This window comes from Rousettus aegyptiacus, unplaced genomic scaffold (assembly GCF_014176215.1).
Source record: "Rousettus aegyptiacus isolate mRouAeg1 unplaced genomic scaffold, mRouAeg1.p scaffold_m13_p_4, whole genome shotgun sequence".
Taxonomy (NCBI): domain Eukaryota; kingdom Metazoa; phylum Chordata; class Mammalia; order Chiroptera; family Pteropodidae; genus Rousettus; species Rousettus aegyptiacus.
The window spans coordinates 8,276,225-8,290,843 of NW_023416307.1; the positions used below are offsets into that span (position 1 = coordinate 8,276,225).

The window sequence follows — 14,619 nt, forward strand, 5'->3', positions numbered from 1 at the left end:
CCCTCAAGCTGATTTATCAAAATGAAGATATAGTTTGCAGTGTTAGGGAGATGTCACAAGGGTTGGGCCGTTTAATTTTTTTTTTATTTAATTTTCAAAGAAAAGCTTCTAGGAGTGATGAAGAGTGTTGGGGAATTGAAAGGAAGATAAAAAAAAAAATCTGCCAGGTTACATAAGAATCATTTTTATCTTCTTGTTTATTATAATATTTTTAACAAGAAGCTGATCATCTTCAGGTTTTTTCTTTTTTTTTGGTTGCTGGTGTTGAATTTGTGTATGTGTGGGTGTGAGAGTATTTTTTAAAACTGTTTTCTTTTATAGTGTTAGGTATGGAGGAAGGTATTATTACGATGTGATACTAATAATAATAATAAAAATAATACATGATTTGTCATATCACTCAAAATTTCTAGCAATATCTCTCTGAGAGATAATCAGATATTTCTCTATGTCTTTTAATATGTATTATTCTTAATGCAACTGTTTTCAAAAGAAATTAGCTAATTCTTTCTTAGTGATCTTCTAAACTGTAAATTTAGTTTCATTTTTATTCTTTATTATGGATACTACTCATGATTCTAATGAAACTAAAACCAGAAGAAGCTGAATGAAGCCTATTCAGAAAAATTTCCGTAGTACCAGAAGTACTTGGTGCTCTTTGGTTAAACAAGAAGTTGCACATTGAAAAAAAATAATTCAGGAAAGAACAACAAACCTTCGATTCAAGAGATCAGATTCTACTAGATCTTTGATTTGTAAACTTTAGCAAGCTCCTAATCCTTTTTGAGTTTTCATTACCTCATGTCTGGAAAGGTACATAGGATAGAATGTTTGTCTTTCTTACAGGAATGTTTGAGTATTAAATGAAAGCGATGCATCTGATACCCCTTGTGCCTTCCCTTATACCCTCATGCTCTCAGTCGTGATCTCCAAGCATGGTTATGCCGCATAATTTCATGCCAGCTTTAATCTTCTTTGCACGGGCATCTCCCCTCGAGCATATACAATGTTTCTTTATCTTTCTACCTGGACTTCTCAGAGGTCACAGCTAGGAAAACAAAAGGAGCCCGCTGTGAATCCTTTGCTCAGTTAAGAAGTTTCAGGAAATTAACACACATCTGAAACATTCAACAAATGAGAGACAGAAGCCAATGGATAAACATTTCTCCCTGTTAATCAGATCTTGGAGTGAACAATCCCAGGAGTCATGCCGCATGTTCCTACAAAGAACTTGAAGGATTGAGTCTGTAAAATCAAAAGTATGTCCTTTATGTGATTATCCTATTTGATTCTTTCAGCTTCCATGGTTTCCTATATCTGCTTCCTGGAATCTTATGCCAAATAAAGTGTAAAGCCTCACCTTATACATTAGCTCGTATTCTTATTGTTTATATTTTCAGTTCATGTACCAATTTCTTTGATCTCCTTTATCAGTAGAAGTTCACGTCTGCCATTCTCAGGCAATGCCCCTGATATTGACACATGTAAAATATGGGCCTCCTGGAAATGACTACTCCTAATAGGAAACATATCAAATGTTAACAGAAATTTGCTAAAATTTATCAAATTGTATTGTACCCAAATCCAATTTCAAAATCTTCCAAGTCCTTGAATACAAAAATTATAAGCACAAAAGAAAGAAAATAGTAATAATAATGAGATAAGACTTTAATTTTGTTCTAGAGTACATAAATTTATTAGATTAAAATTTTCATTTTCAATTGCTCTTTGATAGAAATACAATAGCCTAAATTTTATCAATAGTATAGATATTAGGATTTAATTTTGAATTACTCATTAATTTCAGAGTCTGCCAAAAATTGGCGATGCGAGAAACTGATGATTGAAGAATAAAAGAATAGTGTTAACTATTGACAATGAAAATTATAGATTTACTGAGGAAAAATTTTGACCTCAATACTCAAAATAATCTGGACACTTTATAAATTAATCAGTAGAAGCCAGATCCACAGGTTGGTCTGTAACATGATGATTGGCAGCTCCTGGAGGCATAGTAGGTCGGACGGCAGAATCCAGACCCATAGCGCAGGAAAGGGAAGCCACAGACTCCAGAATCCAGAGATCTGAAGCTCCTGGAACCACAGCCCAGGGAGTAGCAGCTGCTGCTGGATCCAGAACGCAGAGACGTGGTATAAGTTGAGCGGCAGGGACTGCAGAGTACGGAGGTCCTTGGGTGGTAGCAGGACGTCTGGCAGGTGATGGGCTCACAGCAGGTCTCCTGAGAGCCACGGTAGAGAGAGGAGCTCAGCTGGCAGGTGCTGGGCGAGCAGAGGCCAGTGCTGTAGACCAGGTTGCTGGGGTAGGAAGAGCCACAGGAGGAGCGGGGAGAGCTCAGGTAGCCCCCAAGGGAGCGGGAGGAGAAGTTTCCAGAGCAGCAGTTGTAGGACATGTCGGCAGGAGATGTGAGTTCGGCTGAGTTACAGGGAGAAGATTCTGAGTTTGACTGTCTGGGACCGTGGCATTTATATACTCCCAGCGATGGGTGTGATGCACAGTGTGATGACGGTTCCTACCGTGGATTTGCTCCTTTGCATATGTGTAACTCAATAATCTTCTCTGTAACTGCAGCTACATTTGAATAGTTTCCCACACGTTAAATTTATGAATGCTGTAATTTTGTTGTTATAGACAAAGCCGGTGAACCACTCCTATGTCAGTAACGCTATGACTGTTTTACACTAATGTGCATCCCATCCTGACCAGGAAAGCATCATGGCCAATAAAGCGTTTCCTCTAGCTTATACTGCCTGCATCTTCTACATGATTATTTGCATCTGGTTTGACCTGTGGATGTTTCCTTCCAAGGAGAAAATGAACTAACATCAATTTTCTTCTAGTATGATTCATCAGGGGCATTAATTTCCACTGGGATGGGAGCCTTTCCTGAGAATGATCCATCTTGTCACCATTTATCCCCTTTTTTCAAAATTACCTCGTGGTCATTTGTTATGGCAGCAATAGAAAACTAATACACCAATACACGAAACTAATACAAAACTAATATACTTACACAGCGTGTCTCTCACCCAATGAAGAGAGATCAGAAATAGGTAAAACAAAGAGAATGAGAGATGGCTAGAAACTGAAAAACACCTTGTCATGTATTTAAAGATAAGGTGACAGAAAAGGGCTCGATTGAAACAGTCCCGGCAAAGATCAATCTGGGTCCATTTCTAAAAAGCCAAGAGGATGCTGGCCTGATGAGGGAAGGAGACAATAGAGAGGAAAACACAGAGAATTTCAGGAATTTCAGCCTTTTTTCCTACTCTGCACTCTTGAGTTAGGGTCTGTTTCATCCCAATATTTTTATAGTTAAAACTTTTCAAAATTAATATAATTTATAAATTTTGATATATTTTCCTATTCATCATCTACATACATAAATATCTAAGGCTTCTATTCTTTTAGATCATCTCTAGTTTTTCACTCCACAGGCTTTGAATGACTTTCTGGCATTTTCAGAGCTGGGTACCACTCTGCATTTTCCTGGCTAAGTCTGAAGTTTCTTTTCCAGTTCTCTTTTTCTTTTCAGAGTGTATGAATGTTTCTCTGTCTCGGGTGTCTCTGTCTCTGTCTCTGTCTCTCTCTGTCTCTCTCTCTCTCTCCTACCACCATTTTTCTTTTCTGTTTTTTCAGTGTTTAAGTTTGATTTTCTATTTTTGTTTGTTTTATTTTTTGCCTCTGCTTAACTACAGATTTAAAGTTCAAAAAAATTTGATAGACTGATCCTATTTTTAGAGTATAACCACCAGCTTTGTTAGTTCACTCGCAAAATATTTATTGTTAAAATACAACCAGTTAAATTACACTCCAGACTGAAGGAAATGTATTATCATGGTTGATGGCAATATTTTCTTATAAAACTGTCATAAACTCACAATAATAAATTTAAATATGTAAAATTTTCTCAATAAAATCTATAGCACCTTAAAAAGTAGCATAATCTAGAAGGAAGAGAACTAAGAACTAAGGAAAGAAGTAAATGCACCCAATTCGAATAGCTACTTGGTGAGTCCTTGACTTTCTGTTCTTCAAGACCAGAATTCATTTCTCTTCACTTTGTGCCTCAGCAAGTAGGTAAAGTGTCCTATTCATACAGTACTGAAATGCTGAAGACACTGTTCCTTCCCTATTTTTTTCCATTTTCAAACATAACTCTTTAAAATTGTCTTGATGTTGGTCAAAGTGTACACAATTTCAATTACACAGAATAAATAAATCTGGAGATCCAATTTATAGTAGGGTAACTATATTAAAAATATTATTAATACTGTCTTGTGTACTTGAAATTTGCTAAGAAGGGTGATCTTAAGTGTTCTCACCACATACACAGAAACAAACAAAAAACTGATGAATATGTTAATTAGTTTGATTTTGGTAATTTTGTCACAATACTTACCGATATCAGAACATCATATAGTACATCTTAAATATATGCAACTTTTATTTGTCATTTATACCTTAATAAAGTATAAAAAAAGAAAATAACCCTGAAGCTAAAACCTTAACTGTTAAACAGGGACGATACATTTATTAGACCAACCTGAAGAATTTAGTGAATTTGTCTTCAGTTACTCATCTCCTTGTTTAAGGATTTTTCTCTGATAAGATATAATCTTCCCTTTGCCTCTAAATCTAAAAACTTCATCCACATTAAGTTAATATAAACTTAAGAAGAATTTGCAAACTCCCCAACGTGGGAATAAATAAAGCGCAGAGATATATCGTTTGTTTTATATAACATAGACCTCCTCCACTGTTTTTTTTTTTTTAACTGAGTTATCAATGATTAAAAATTGAGTTATTTCACTTAAAACTTATCACTCTGGGCTGTGCATCCAGTGGCTTCTTATCTTGTGATTACAGAGTACTGTCACTAGGCGATAAACAAAATTATTTTGATATTTGAAGTGTGTTTCCAGCAGAATCTCATCTATAATCGAAAGTTACAACTTTTGGCACCTATCTACTGCTCTTTCCAAATTCCCACTCAACCTGTCACTAACATGCTGGGGATCTTGCATTTATTAGTCATCTTGGGTAGAAGCTCAATAAACAAAAGCCAATATTTTTTTATATAAACATTTTCTTTAATCACTATGTGTTAATATTTATTAGCCACAAAATATGTTTTATTACTATTATGCAACAGAGATTAAAAGCCTTTGAATTCTGTATTCTTAAAAAAAAAATTTATTGAACAAAGTTATCACGGCTGCTTTTCTTAAATATGCTACATGCAATAGTAAACACATTTTTCACTGTGATATATTCTTGGTATTTTTCCCTAGGGTTCTTTTAATTAAAATTCCATAAAGTGAAGAACTATTGAATGTTTCTCAATAAACATATTAATGAGTCATCCAATATGTTTTTTTTTTCTGTATATTATCTAGAGACAATAGTTGAGAACATGACCTCAAATGCAAGTTGTTCATTTGGAAGGTGATCCTAATAAATATCTGTTGAGGAGTAGGACAATGTGACAAGAAATGGAAGGAAGGCAATATTGGTGCATTGCAAGCTAGGCACCTCCGTAGAAACTAGAGCTCAATTCTCCTAGAGAATTCCCTGCACGGGAGCTCAGTGCACCCTTGTGAAATGAAAAAGTTCTTAGGCAGAGTTCCACAGATGTCCCTAGCAGTCAGTCTTCAAGAGTTGAACAGATGATTACCCAGGGGATATGGACAAAGTGTTGACAGCTTCTTCTGGGGATGAGGTGTCACTTAGAAAAGCAAACATACAATAAATATGAAAGAAATAGCGTAAGATCTGGAAAGATAAAATGCGATGAGAAAAGCAGAAAGGTTTGAAGGCTCCTGATGAGTTCAGGCCATATCGAAACATAGTATCAGGCACATGTGTGTGGAACGGAAATGGGAGACGGGGTTAGGAAGAAAAGTGGGCGCCCACAATGGCAGCACAGGGATTTCCTGAGTTTCGGTGTCATCTGCTACCGCTTAAACAACCGTAACAGACTTTTCAATGGTCACTTTCACTGCAGCTACTCACTGATTTGAATTATTCCTATGTGTTGTGAAAATAAATAAATCTTCAAAATTACATAAAATTAGCAAAGTAACATTGCCGAAAATATTAAACCATTCCTCTCAAAGAGAATAGAAAAGCCGGAGAAGATACAAAAAATAATAATAATCTCTCTTCGAAAACTTCAGAGAAATTCCAAAGTGTTCCAGACTTATTGGGCTCCTATATGAGCCAGAACTGAAGCTAAAAGAAATGAGCCTGCAGATCTGGAGTTGCTATTCCTTAAAAATTGCATGTTGATTTTAAAAGTAATGACTAAGAGGCTGGAAGAATTTTCATAAACTCACAGAGCTAGAGAAGCAAAATTGGAATTCAGGGCCCACCTTTGGTTGCCAGGCCTGGCTGGCGCAAGGTCTGGCTGTGATCCAAGGCCTGGCGGATCCAAGGCCTGACTGGCTCAAGTTCTGGCTGGCCCAAGGTCTGGCTGTGATCCTCAGACTTAGAAAATATGTAAACATACTTCAGCGTATTGTATCACGCAAGTGTGGCTGAATGCCACTTTTGTACTCGGCTGTGTGAGGAGCCATGTGGTCCCCTGGAGAGGAGAAGGGGAGAGCAGAAGGGGGAGGAGGGGAGGGCAGAAGGGGAGCACAAGAAAGGGGAGCAGAAGTGCGTGCAAGACTGCAGTGCCCCAAGCAATAGACTGCACTCCCCAATAGAACTGCTCTTCCCAACAGAAGTGAGCTCCACGCAATAAAGTTTGTGCCTCCTCATGTCTGCCTCTTGTGCATTCTTCCAGCTGGGCGTCTCACTGTCGAACCTTCCCTTTTCGGTCAGCAATACCCCTGACACTTGGTGGAGCCAACATGATCCATTAAGTTCCGACATCATCAAAGAGTTGGGACCATGGAAAATACCCTAGACCTCAGAGAGCCAATTCCTAGATGTAACTTTGAATTGCTAATAGATAGATAGATTCTCATAAGGGCTGATGCGCTGGTTAGAATGATCTCAGTTCTTGATTGAATTAAAATGATCAAAGATGCCTGCTGCCAGAAACATAAGAAATTCTCTCTGGGGGAAGATAAAATCATGCAGATACACATATATACAAATAATAAACAAACAAATACATGTATTTATTTATTACTCAAATATTTATTAGTCTCTCAAAATATAGCAGGAGTATGAGAAAACAAGACTGAAACATAAGCGAACACCAGAAAATAGAATCAGAAGGACACAGTCCACATAAAGGACATGTCAAATCAGACATTAAAATACCTACGCTAAGAACTTAACAATATAACGTAGGTAAGTATTATCATTAATTAATAATTATGTTTAAAAAATTAAAGACAAGATCGAGAATTTTTGTATAAAACTGAAAACCACACAATAGAACCTAATTGAAATTGTTTTTTAGAAATTTACGTCATAATAACATTTAAAAACTTGATGTGCTGTATCAGGAGATTAAACATAACCGAACAGAGATGAGATAGATGAAAATTCTCACACTAAAGCACAAAAAGACAAAAAAAGATTAAACAGAAAAAAATATAAGGCATACATTACATAGTTTGATAATGTACTTCATTTATAATTGGAATCTCAGTAAAGGAGAGTGAAGAATTAGACAATATTTGAAGAGACTACAACTGAGAATTTACCCCAACTGTTGAAAGTTATCACCTCACCTGTGAAACGGTATTGAGAAAAATGTCTAGAGCTGGGCTAAGGTGGAAATGGGTGAAAGATGAGCATTAGCATATGTTACCCAGAGAGTCTGCAACGTATTCTCCAAAGCTAAACTCCCAATTTTTTTTTTTTATCATTAAATGACTGAAATAATTTTCTTTGTTATCTAATTGGCATGCCAAGTCTGAGTTATTTACTATCTGCCCACAAATTAGTTTAATTCCAAAAAGGTATAAACAAGATTCAATATACTCTTGATTTCCTGCATTTTTCCCTTTTCAGAACCTCTCCTTTAAATTTTATCTTGCCTTTGTTTCCTAATGCCAAAGTCTAAGGACTGTCTCTCTCACATTTAAGTAAGCATTTAGAATGTTTAACATGCACAACAAAGAAGTGCATCTGGATATTGTTCCACAGCAGATTAAGGAAGCATCGCAAATTCCAAACAAGATAAAAACAATGAAAAACGTGCTGATCAGCCCTACTTCCAGACCAGGAGGAAATCTGCAGAACAAAGGAAGATTTCTGCTGGGATTGCTAATGAACAATTTCCCCACACCATGAGGGGAAAATAGGAAAACAGAGTCTTTCAATGATGCCCTATGCAAAATAAAATCATTCATTCCTTGTGGCTAAAAATATAGGGAACCTATGTATCAAAGGCTGGGAACTACGAGCAGACCTTTTATGCTACCTCTTTTTACCTTTTCATGCTACATACTCTTATCCCTCCTTGCTGTATGCTCATATCAAAGGAAAATGAGTAGACAAAATCTTTAAACTATAAGTCACAGAACCTAAGAAAGATATATCAACTAAATTCCCCGACACTTGGGGCTTTTACTTTTTCTCGTCTTGGCTTTTTTTCTTTGCTTTCTCTTGTCTTTGCCTTTTCTCTTCTCTAATAAACTTTTCTTTTGACTCTAACTTTGGCGTGTACTTGAATTCTTTCTTGCACTCAGCAAAGAACTCTTGGGTGAATTTGCCTCATCCTGCATCACTAATGTCTTGGCTGTGCTTGGTCATTGCCTGAGAGCAGTCATTGGGAAGGCAGGCTTTCATGCTCACACAGTGTTAGATTTCAGACCATATCCTTGGTCAGTGAAGGCTCTTGTAGTTGAAGATCTGAGAAGTAAATTCTCAGGGTTTCTACACTGAAGGATGCAAACCAGTGAGGGCTATAGGCCTCTTACCACACACACTGAATCCCAAACCCAATTGTTTCCTTCTTTCATCTCAATATTGCTTAGCTCTTTGATAATCCTCATTAGGGCCTGAGTTGGTCTCTATTTGTGACCATCTTTGTTCTATCTCTTGCTGTCACCATGTCTCCAAATAATTGTCCAGGTGTCTCTCTGGCTCTAGTCTTCAGTAAGATTTCAATTCTCTTGGCTGATATCTCTCCACTGCATCTGTGGCACACTGTGTCACAGAATGTAATGGATGGGCAATGATTTTGGAGAATTAGAAAACGTAGTGACAAAGAAGGTCAGTATTTAGTAGGCTCCTCATTAAAGCTAAAGTTTGGCCTCTGAAACATGGACAATGAAGAGAAATAATTTTATCTCATTTTCTACCATTTACTCACTATTGCCAGAAACATGACTTATGAAGTTGTCAGGATGAAAAGGAGGGGCTTTTCTGATGACTGTGGGATAAGCGTTAGCATAAAACAGTCACAGCATTTCTGACCTAGGAGCAGTTCATTGTTCTTGGCTACAATACCAAAATTATAGCGCCCATAAATGCAATATGTGGAAAACTATTCAACTGCAATTACAGAGATTACTGAGTTACACATACGTAAATGAGAACAAATGTGTTAGGGATGACCCTGTAGGTTACCACGCCTATTGCTGAGTATATAAATGCTCCTGTCTAGAAGGTGACATTCATACTCAGAACCTTCTCACCGCGGCTCAGCTGAAACTCACATCTCCCGCCGACATGTCCTACAACTGCTGCTCTGGAAACTTCTCCTCCCGCTCCTGTGGGGGCTACCTGAGCTCTCCCCGCTCCTCCTGTGGCTCTTCCTACCCCAGCAACCTGGTCTACAGCACTGGCCTCTGCTCGCCCAGCACCTGCCAGCTGAGCTCCTCTCTCTACCGTGGCTCTCAGGAGACCTGCTGTGAGCCCACCAGCTGCCAGACGTCCTGTGTGGTGTCCAGCCCCTGCCAGACGGCCTGCTACCGCCCAAGGACCTCTACACTCTGCAGACCCTGCCGCTCGACTTACACCACGTCTGTGGGCTCTGGGTCCAGCAGCAGCTGCTCCGTGGGCTACGGATCCAGAAGCTGCTACTCCTTGGGCTGTGGTTCCCGTGTCTTCAGACCCCTGGGTTATGGCCTCTGTGGTTTCCCTTCCCTAAGCCATGGATCTGGATTCTGCCGCCCAACTTACTTTCCTTCCAGAAGTTTCCATTCATCTTGTTACCGGCCATTCTGTAGATCTAGCTTTTATTAATTAATCTGTAGAAGAGCCAAATCTATTTGAGAAATGCAGATTCTGTATTGAGAATATCTATTGTTTGAATTCCCTTCATTCGGAAATATTCTAATATTCCTGTATCAACAACAACTCTTTACCTCTTCAGCCTTCAGACATTAATTGATAGACTAACTCTGTCGGATTACAAAATTAATGAGTAGCTCAAATTACATTGCTGATAGAATTTGTGATTTTGTATTTCTCATCAAAATAGAAGAAAAATCAAATAATTTAAATAAACTCTTCATTCTGCTATCCGAATATGCTGTTAATGTTGTTATTTATGATCAATGTCAACTAGGATCTCTGTCATCATTGCTTCTGTTAATGGGATTTGCAAAGCTCAGATTTCAGTGGCTATGCACTAATTTTAGTTGGGCTTAAGCATTTCCCCTCTCTAAGCAGGCGTTTTCCCTGTATGCCCGTGTTTCTATGTGGAGCCTTTCTCTTAATGCTAATTTTAAGAGACTTGAATATCCTTGTTCACACAAATCCGGATCATGGATCTCTAAAGACATTATGTATCAGAGAGGTTAAAGAACATAGAAACAAAATATAGATATATGTGATGAGGCCTGTGTATGAAGGATATTGAAATGGAAGACTAGTTAGTGTGGGGGTGTAAAGTTTCAGAAAAAGTCCACCTTTAGATTTAAGTAATCACAGTGCAGGAAATGTCTCATATTTTTTTAATTGGCTAAATACCCACGCCCCAATTACTGTTTTTAATCTGCTCAAACGATCTCCATTTGTGTAAGAAGGCAGGGAACGAACTTAGATGAGAAGGAACGAGGTTCAGCAGGCGTGAAGTTGCACCAGTTCTTTGCGAACATGTAAACTAAATCTAACTGCAAACGAGAAACTAATATCGTCAAAAACAACTGTCTCAGTTGTATATTGAAATAAAACTGGATATCTTTTGTTTATACCATTCCTCTCTCTTATGTCCAAGTTTTATAAAAAATAAGGTACTAACATAGATAGTATAACAACTGGAGACATAATCTTTAAATAGAACAAAAACTGTTTAAATGTTTTTCTTCCCTTTCTTTCTCTCTCTCTCTCTCTCTCTTTCTGTTCTTTTTTTTTTAAATAAGATACTGAAACATCCCTAAAATTAGAAAGTGGAATGCAGTATATTAGAAGGTTGGCAAAAAACAAAGAACAAAAAAACAAAATAGTCATTAATATATGTCAATCATTTCATGCTCTTTACTTCCTCCTTTACTACACACATAATAAAATACGAAATATAGAAGAAACTGTAGACCATCAAAAGTCACACACGGTCTCATTGGGTTTAACTCAAGATGCTGACAGGCTGCATTCCTTTCCAGAGGCTCCAGAGGATAATCTATCTCCTTGTTTTTATTAGTTTCTAGAGGCCAAGGCCACCTGTATTCCCTAGCCCATGCCCATCTTTCTTCATCTTCAAAGTTAGCAATGATAGGTGAAATCGTTCTTACGTTACCTCACTCTGACCTACTCTTATGCCTTTCTCTTCCATTTTTAAGGATGCTTATAACTATATTGGGTCCACCTGGTAATCTCCCTATTTTAAGGTCAATTGATTATCAACTTTAATTTCATCTGTTAGCTGAATTATCTTCTCCACATAAGGCAACACATTCACATGTGCCATGGATAGCTTTGCATGTGGATATCTTTGAGGGGCCATTATTCTGTCTACCAACACTAGTAAACAAAACTAGTAAATTTATAAAAGCAAATCACAGATCGATTGGGCATAAATAGACAGCAGTGTGATGAATGTTCACAAACAGTAAAATTCAATGGTAGGAACAATGAACATGTAATGCCACAATTACACCTGCAGTTATATATAATACTCTATTTCAGGGTGATAATCAAGATAAGAAAAATGTGTTATTTTATAAAAAGAAAATCATAACTTCTGAACTGATGTCTTGCCATTACCTCTCAGGAAACTGTACCCTCCTTCATTCTGAGTCTCTGGCACATTCTAAAATTCCAAGATTACAGATTTTACTTATTTTTTATATTTCAACAATTAATTATAGTATAATGAATGGTGCTCTTTCAGAGTTCACCGCATTAACCCCACTCTACACAATTAATGGGAAACCAGCTAGCGCTAATCTGGCTTATATATTGTTGTTTCTGCTTTTCCAATTTCCTCCTACTGCACACTTTGACAGATGCAGAATATCACGAATTTTGAACCCAGGGGTTTAGGTCTCAAGCTTCTGTGCACAAATAACTATAATTCCAAAAGCTGTGGATTGTCTACTAGCTGGTTTCCAAAACTAAATATAACCAGTTTTTACAAAATTCTCTCACAAACCATTTCTAAGCACTTGATTTCAACAATTTCTACTTATTATGTTCATCCCACCCATGAGAGCAGCTTTATCCTCCCCAATTTTCTGCCCCCATTTAAAAAGAAAATGTTTTAGTCTTGCTTCAGAACACACTGTCAAACATTCCGTCAGTACCACTGTTTTCCACAATATTTTCATTGAGCCTTTACCATGAACCAAAGTCTGTACTGTGGAAATATATTATTGAACATATTTTTTAAAAATAAGATGGCATTTGTGTGTTACTGCAAAATGAAAACTATATTAAGACTGTGGTCTAACAAGACTGAAGATCTAACAGAGAAAACAAGGCTAAATAAATAATCACATATTTCCAATAATAATGAGCTGCGAATGAATTATCGATGTTAAAATAATGGAGAAAGATCTGATTTGGGGCGGTGAACACAGAATGCAGTATACAGATGTTATATTGTGGAATTATATACTTGAATTCTATGTAACTTCATTAACCAATGTCACCCTAATAAATTTAATTAAAAATAACATACATTGAGAGAAGCTTACCTAATCTTAGAAGGCAAAAAAAGTTTCTGAGAGGAATATCATTTGAAATAGGTATAAAGAATAGGCAGGGGATAGACAGGTAGGCTTGGAGAAGTGCTGTAAGGACCAAAGTCTTGAGATGTGCATTAGAAAACTAAAAGTCATTTTGGCTGGTCATCAAGGGAAAATAAAATAATGACTTGGAATTAGGCCAGAAAGATTTTGGGGCCATTTTCTTCAGGTCCTTTCTGATCTAATTCAGGAATGCACTTTCTTCTAAAAGCAGTAAGAGCCGCCGAGTGGTTTTAAGCAGGAGTATAAGATTTTCTGACTTGTTAGTTTAAAAAATCTTTTTGTTCAATTAGTATTTACGTAAAATGAAATAAACAGATATTAAAGATAGTTTGATACTTTTGACAAATATATACACCTATGTTACAACTGCCCGATCAAGATATAGAGGGTTCTCCACCCCCAGAAAGTACCTCTTTCTCCTTCTCAACCAACTCCATGCCTCCCTGCCCCGCTAGAGCCAACTATTGTAATGATTTCTATCATCATTGAATAATTTTGCCTGTTCTAGAATGTCACAAAATTGGATCATACACTATGTTTTCATGTATATCTAGCTTTTTCACTCAGCATAACATTCTTAAGATTCTTCGTGTTGCTTATGTTTTATTTATTTTATTTCTCTCTAGTGTTTCCTTGTGCGAATAAATCACAATGTGTTTATCTCTTCACCTGTGATGAACATTAAATTGTTTCGAGATTAGAAAAAACAAATTACTACCGCCATGCCACCCTGGACAAGCCGGATCCCATCTAACCTCAGAAGCTAAGCAGGGTGGGGCGTGGTTAATATTTGGATGGGAGACCACCTAGGAAGACCAGGTGCTGTAGGCATAAAAAATAAAAAAATAAAGGATTGTAAGCTGACAAGGTTCTTGCAATCTGTGAGGTCAACCAAAGGTTGCCTAGACTACAAAATAATAATAATAATAATCAATAAAACTGCAATGAACATTTATCATTTCAGTCTTTTTGTGGACATATGGTTTTAGTTTTCATTGGAGAAAAACCTCCACATGGAATTTCTGGCCTATAGAGTGAGCATATAAATTACTTTATTAGATTTTGTCCATCGGTTTTCCAAAGTTAGTTTTATCATTTAACTCTCCCACTAGCAATGCCCTAGAGTTTTAGGAGCTCTACATTCTCATCGACTTTTGCTAATATAACCTTTCTTTTAGCCATTTGATGGATGTCAGTGGTATCTCATGTGATTTTAAGTTATATTTACTTGGTGAGTAATAATTTTCAGCACCTTTTCTTGTGCTTATTAGCTATCCTCATATCTTCTTTTTTGTAACGTTTATGTTTTGCCACATTTTAAAATAGATTATTTTCTTTTTACTGATATGTTGAAATTCTTTACCTACTTTGAAAATCTCTGGAAATAAGTTTACTGTTAGAGTTATATATTGCTAATGATTTCCTATTTGTGACTCCTCACATTCTTAATGGGTACTTATGATAAGCAAAATGTTCATTTCATATTGATGAAATCAAA

General features: G+C 36.9%; 2 protein-coding genes and 1 pseudogene across 2 annotated transcripts; 2 read left to right on the top strand and 1 right to left on the bottom strand.

Annotated features, from left to right (window-relative positions):
* Nucleotides 1-1,951: 1,951 nt before the first annotated feature.
* On the bottom strand, nt 1,952-2,434 carry LOC107519556 (keratin-associated protein 13-1-like). The gene has a single exon (XM_016162348.2). The coding sequence runs from the start codon at nt 2,408-2,410 to the stop codon at nt 1,952-1,954; it is 459 nt and encodes a 152-aa protein (XP_016017834.2). The 5' UTR covers nt 2,411-2,434.
* A 7,196-nt stretch (nt 2,435-9,630) lies between these two features.
* On the top strand, nt 9,631-10,289 carry LOC107519555 (keratin-associated protein 13-1-like). The gene has a single exon (XM_016162347.2). The coding sequence runs from the start codon at nt 9,658-9,660 to the stop codon at nt 10,171-10,173; it is 516 nt and encodes a 171-aa protein (XP_016017833.1). The 5' UTR covers nt 9,631-9,657; the 3' UTR covers nt 10,174-10,289.
* A 3,544-nt stretch (nt 10,290-13,833) lies between these two features.
* Nucleotides 13,834-13,952, top strand: LOC118602097 (annotated as a pseudogene).
* The last annotated feature ends 667 nt before the right edge of the window (nt 13,953-14,619 follow it).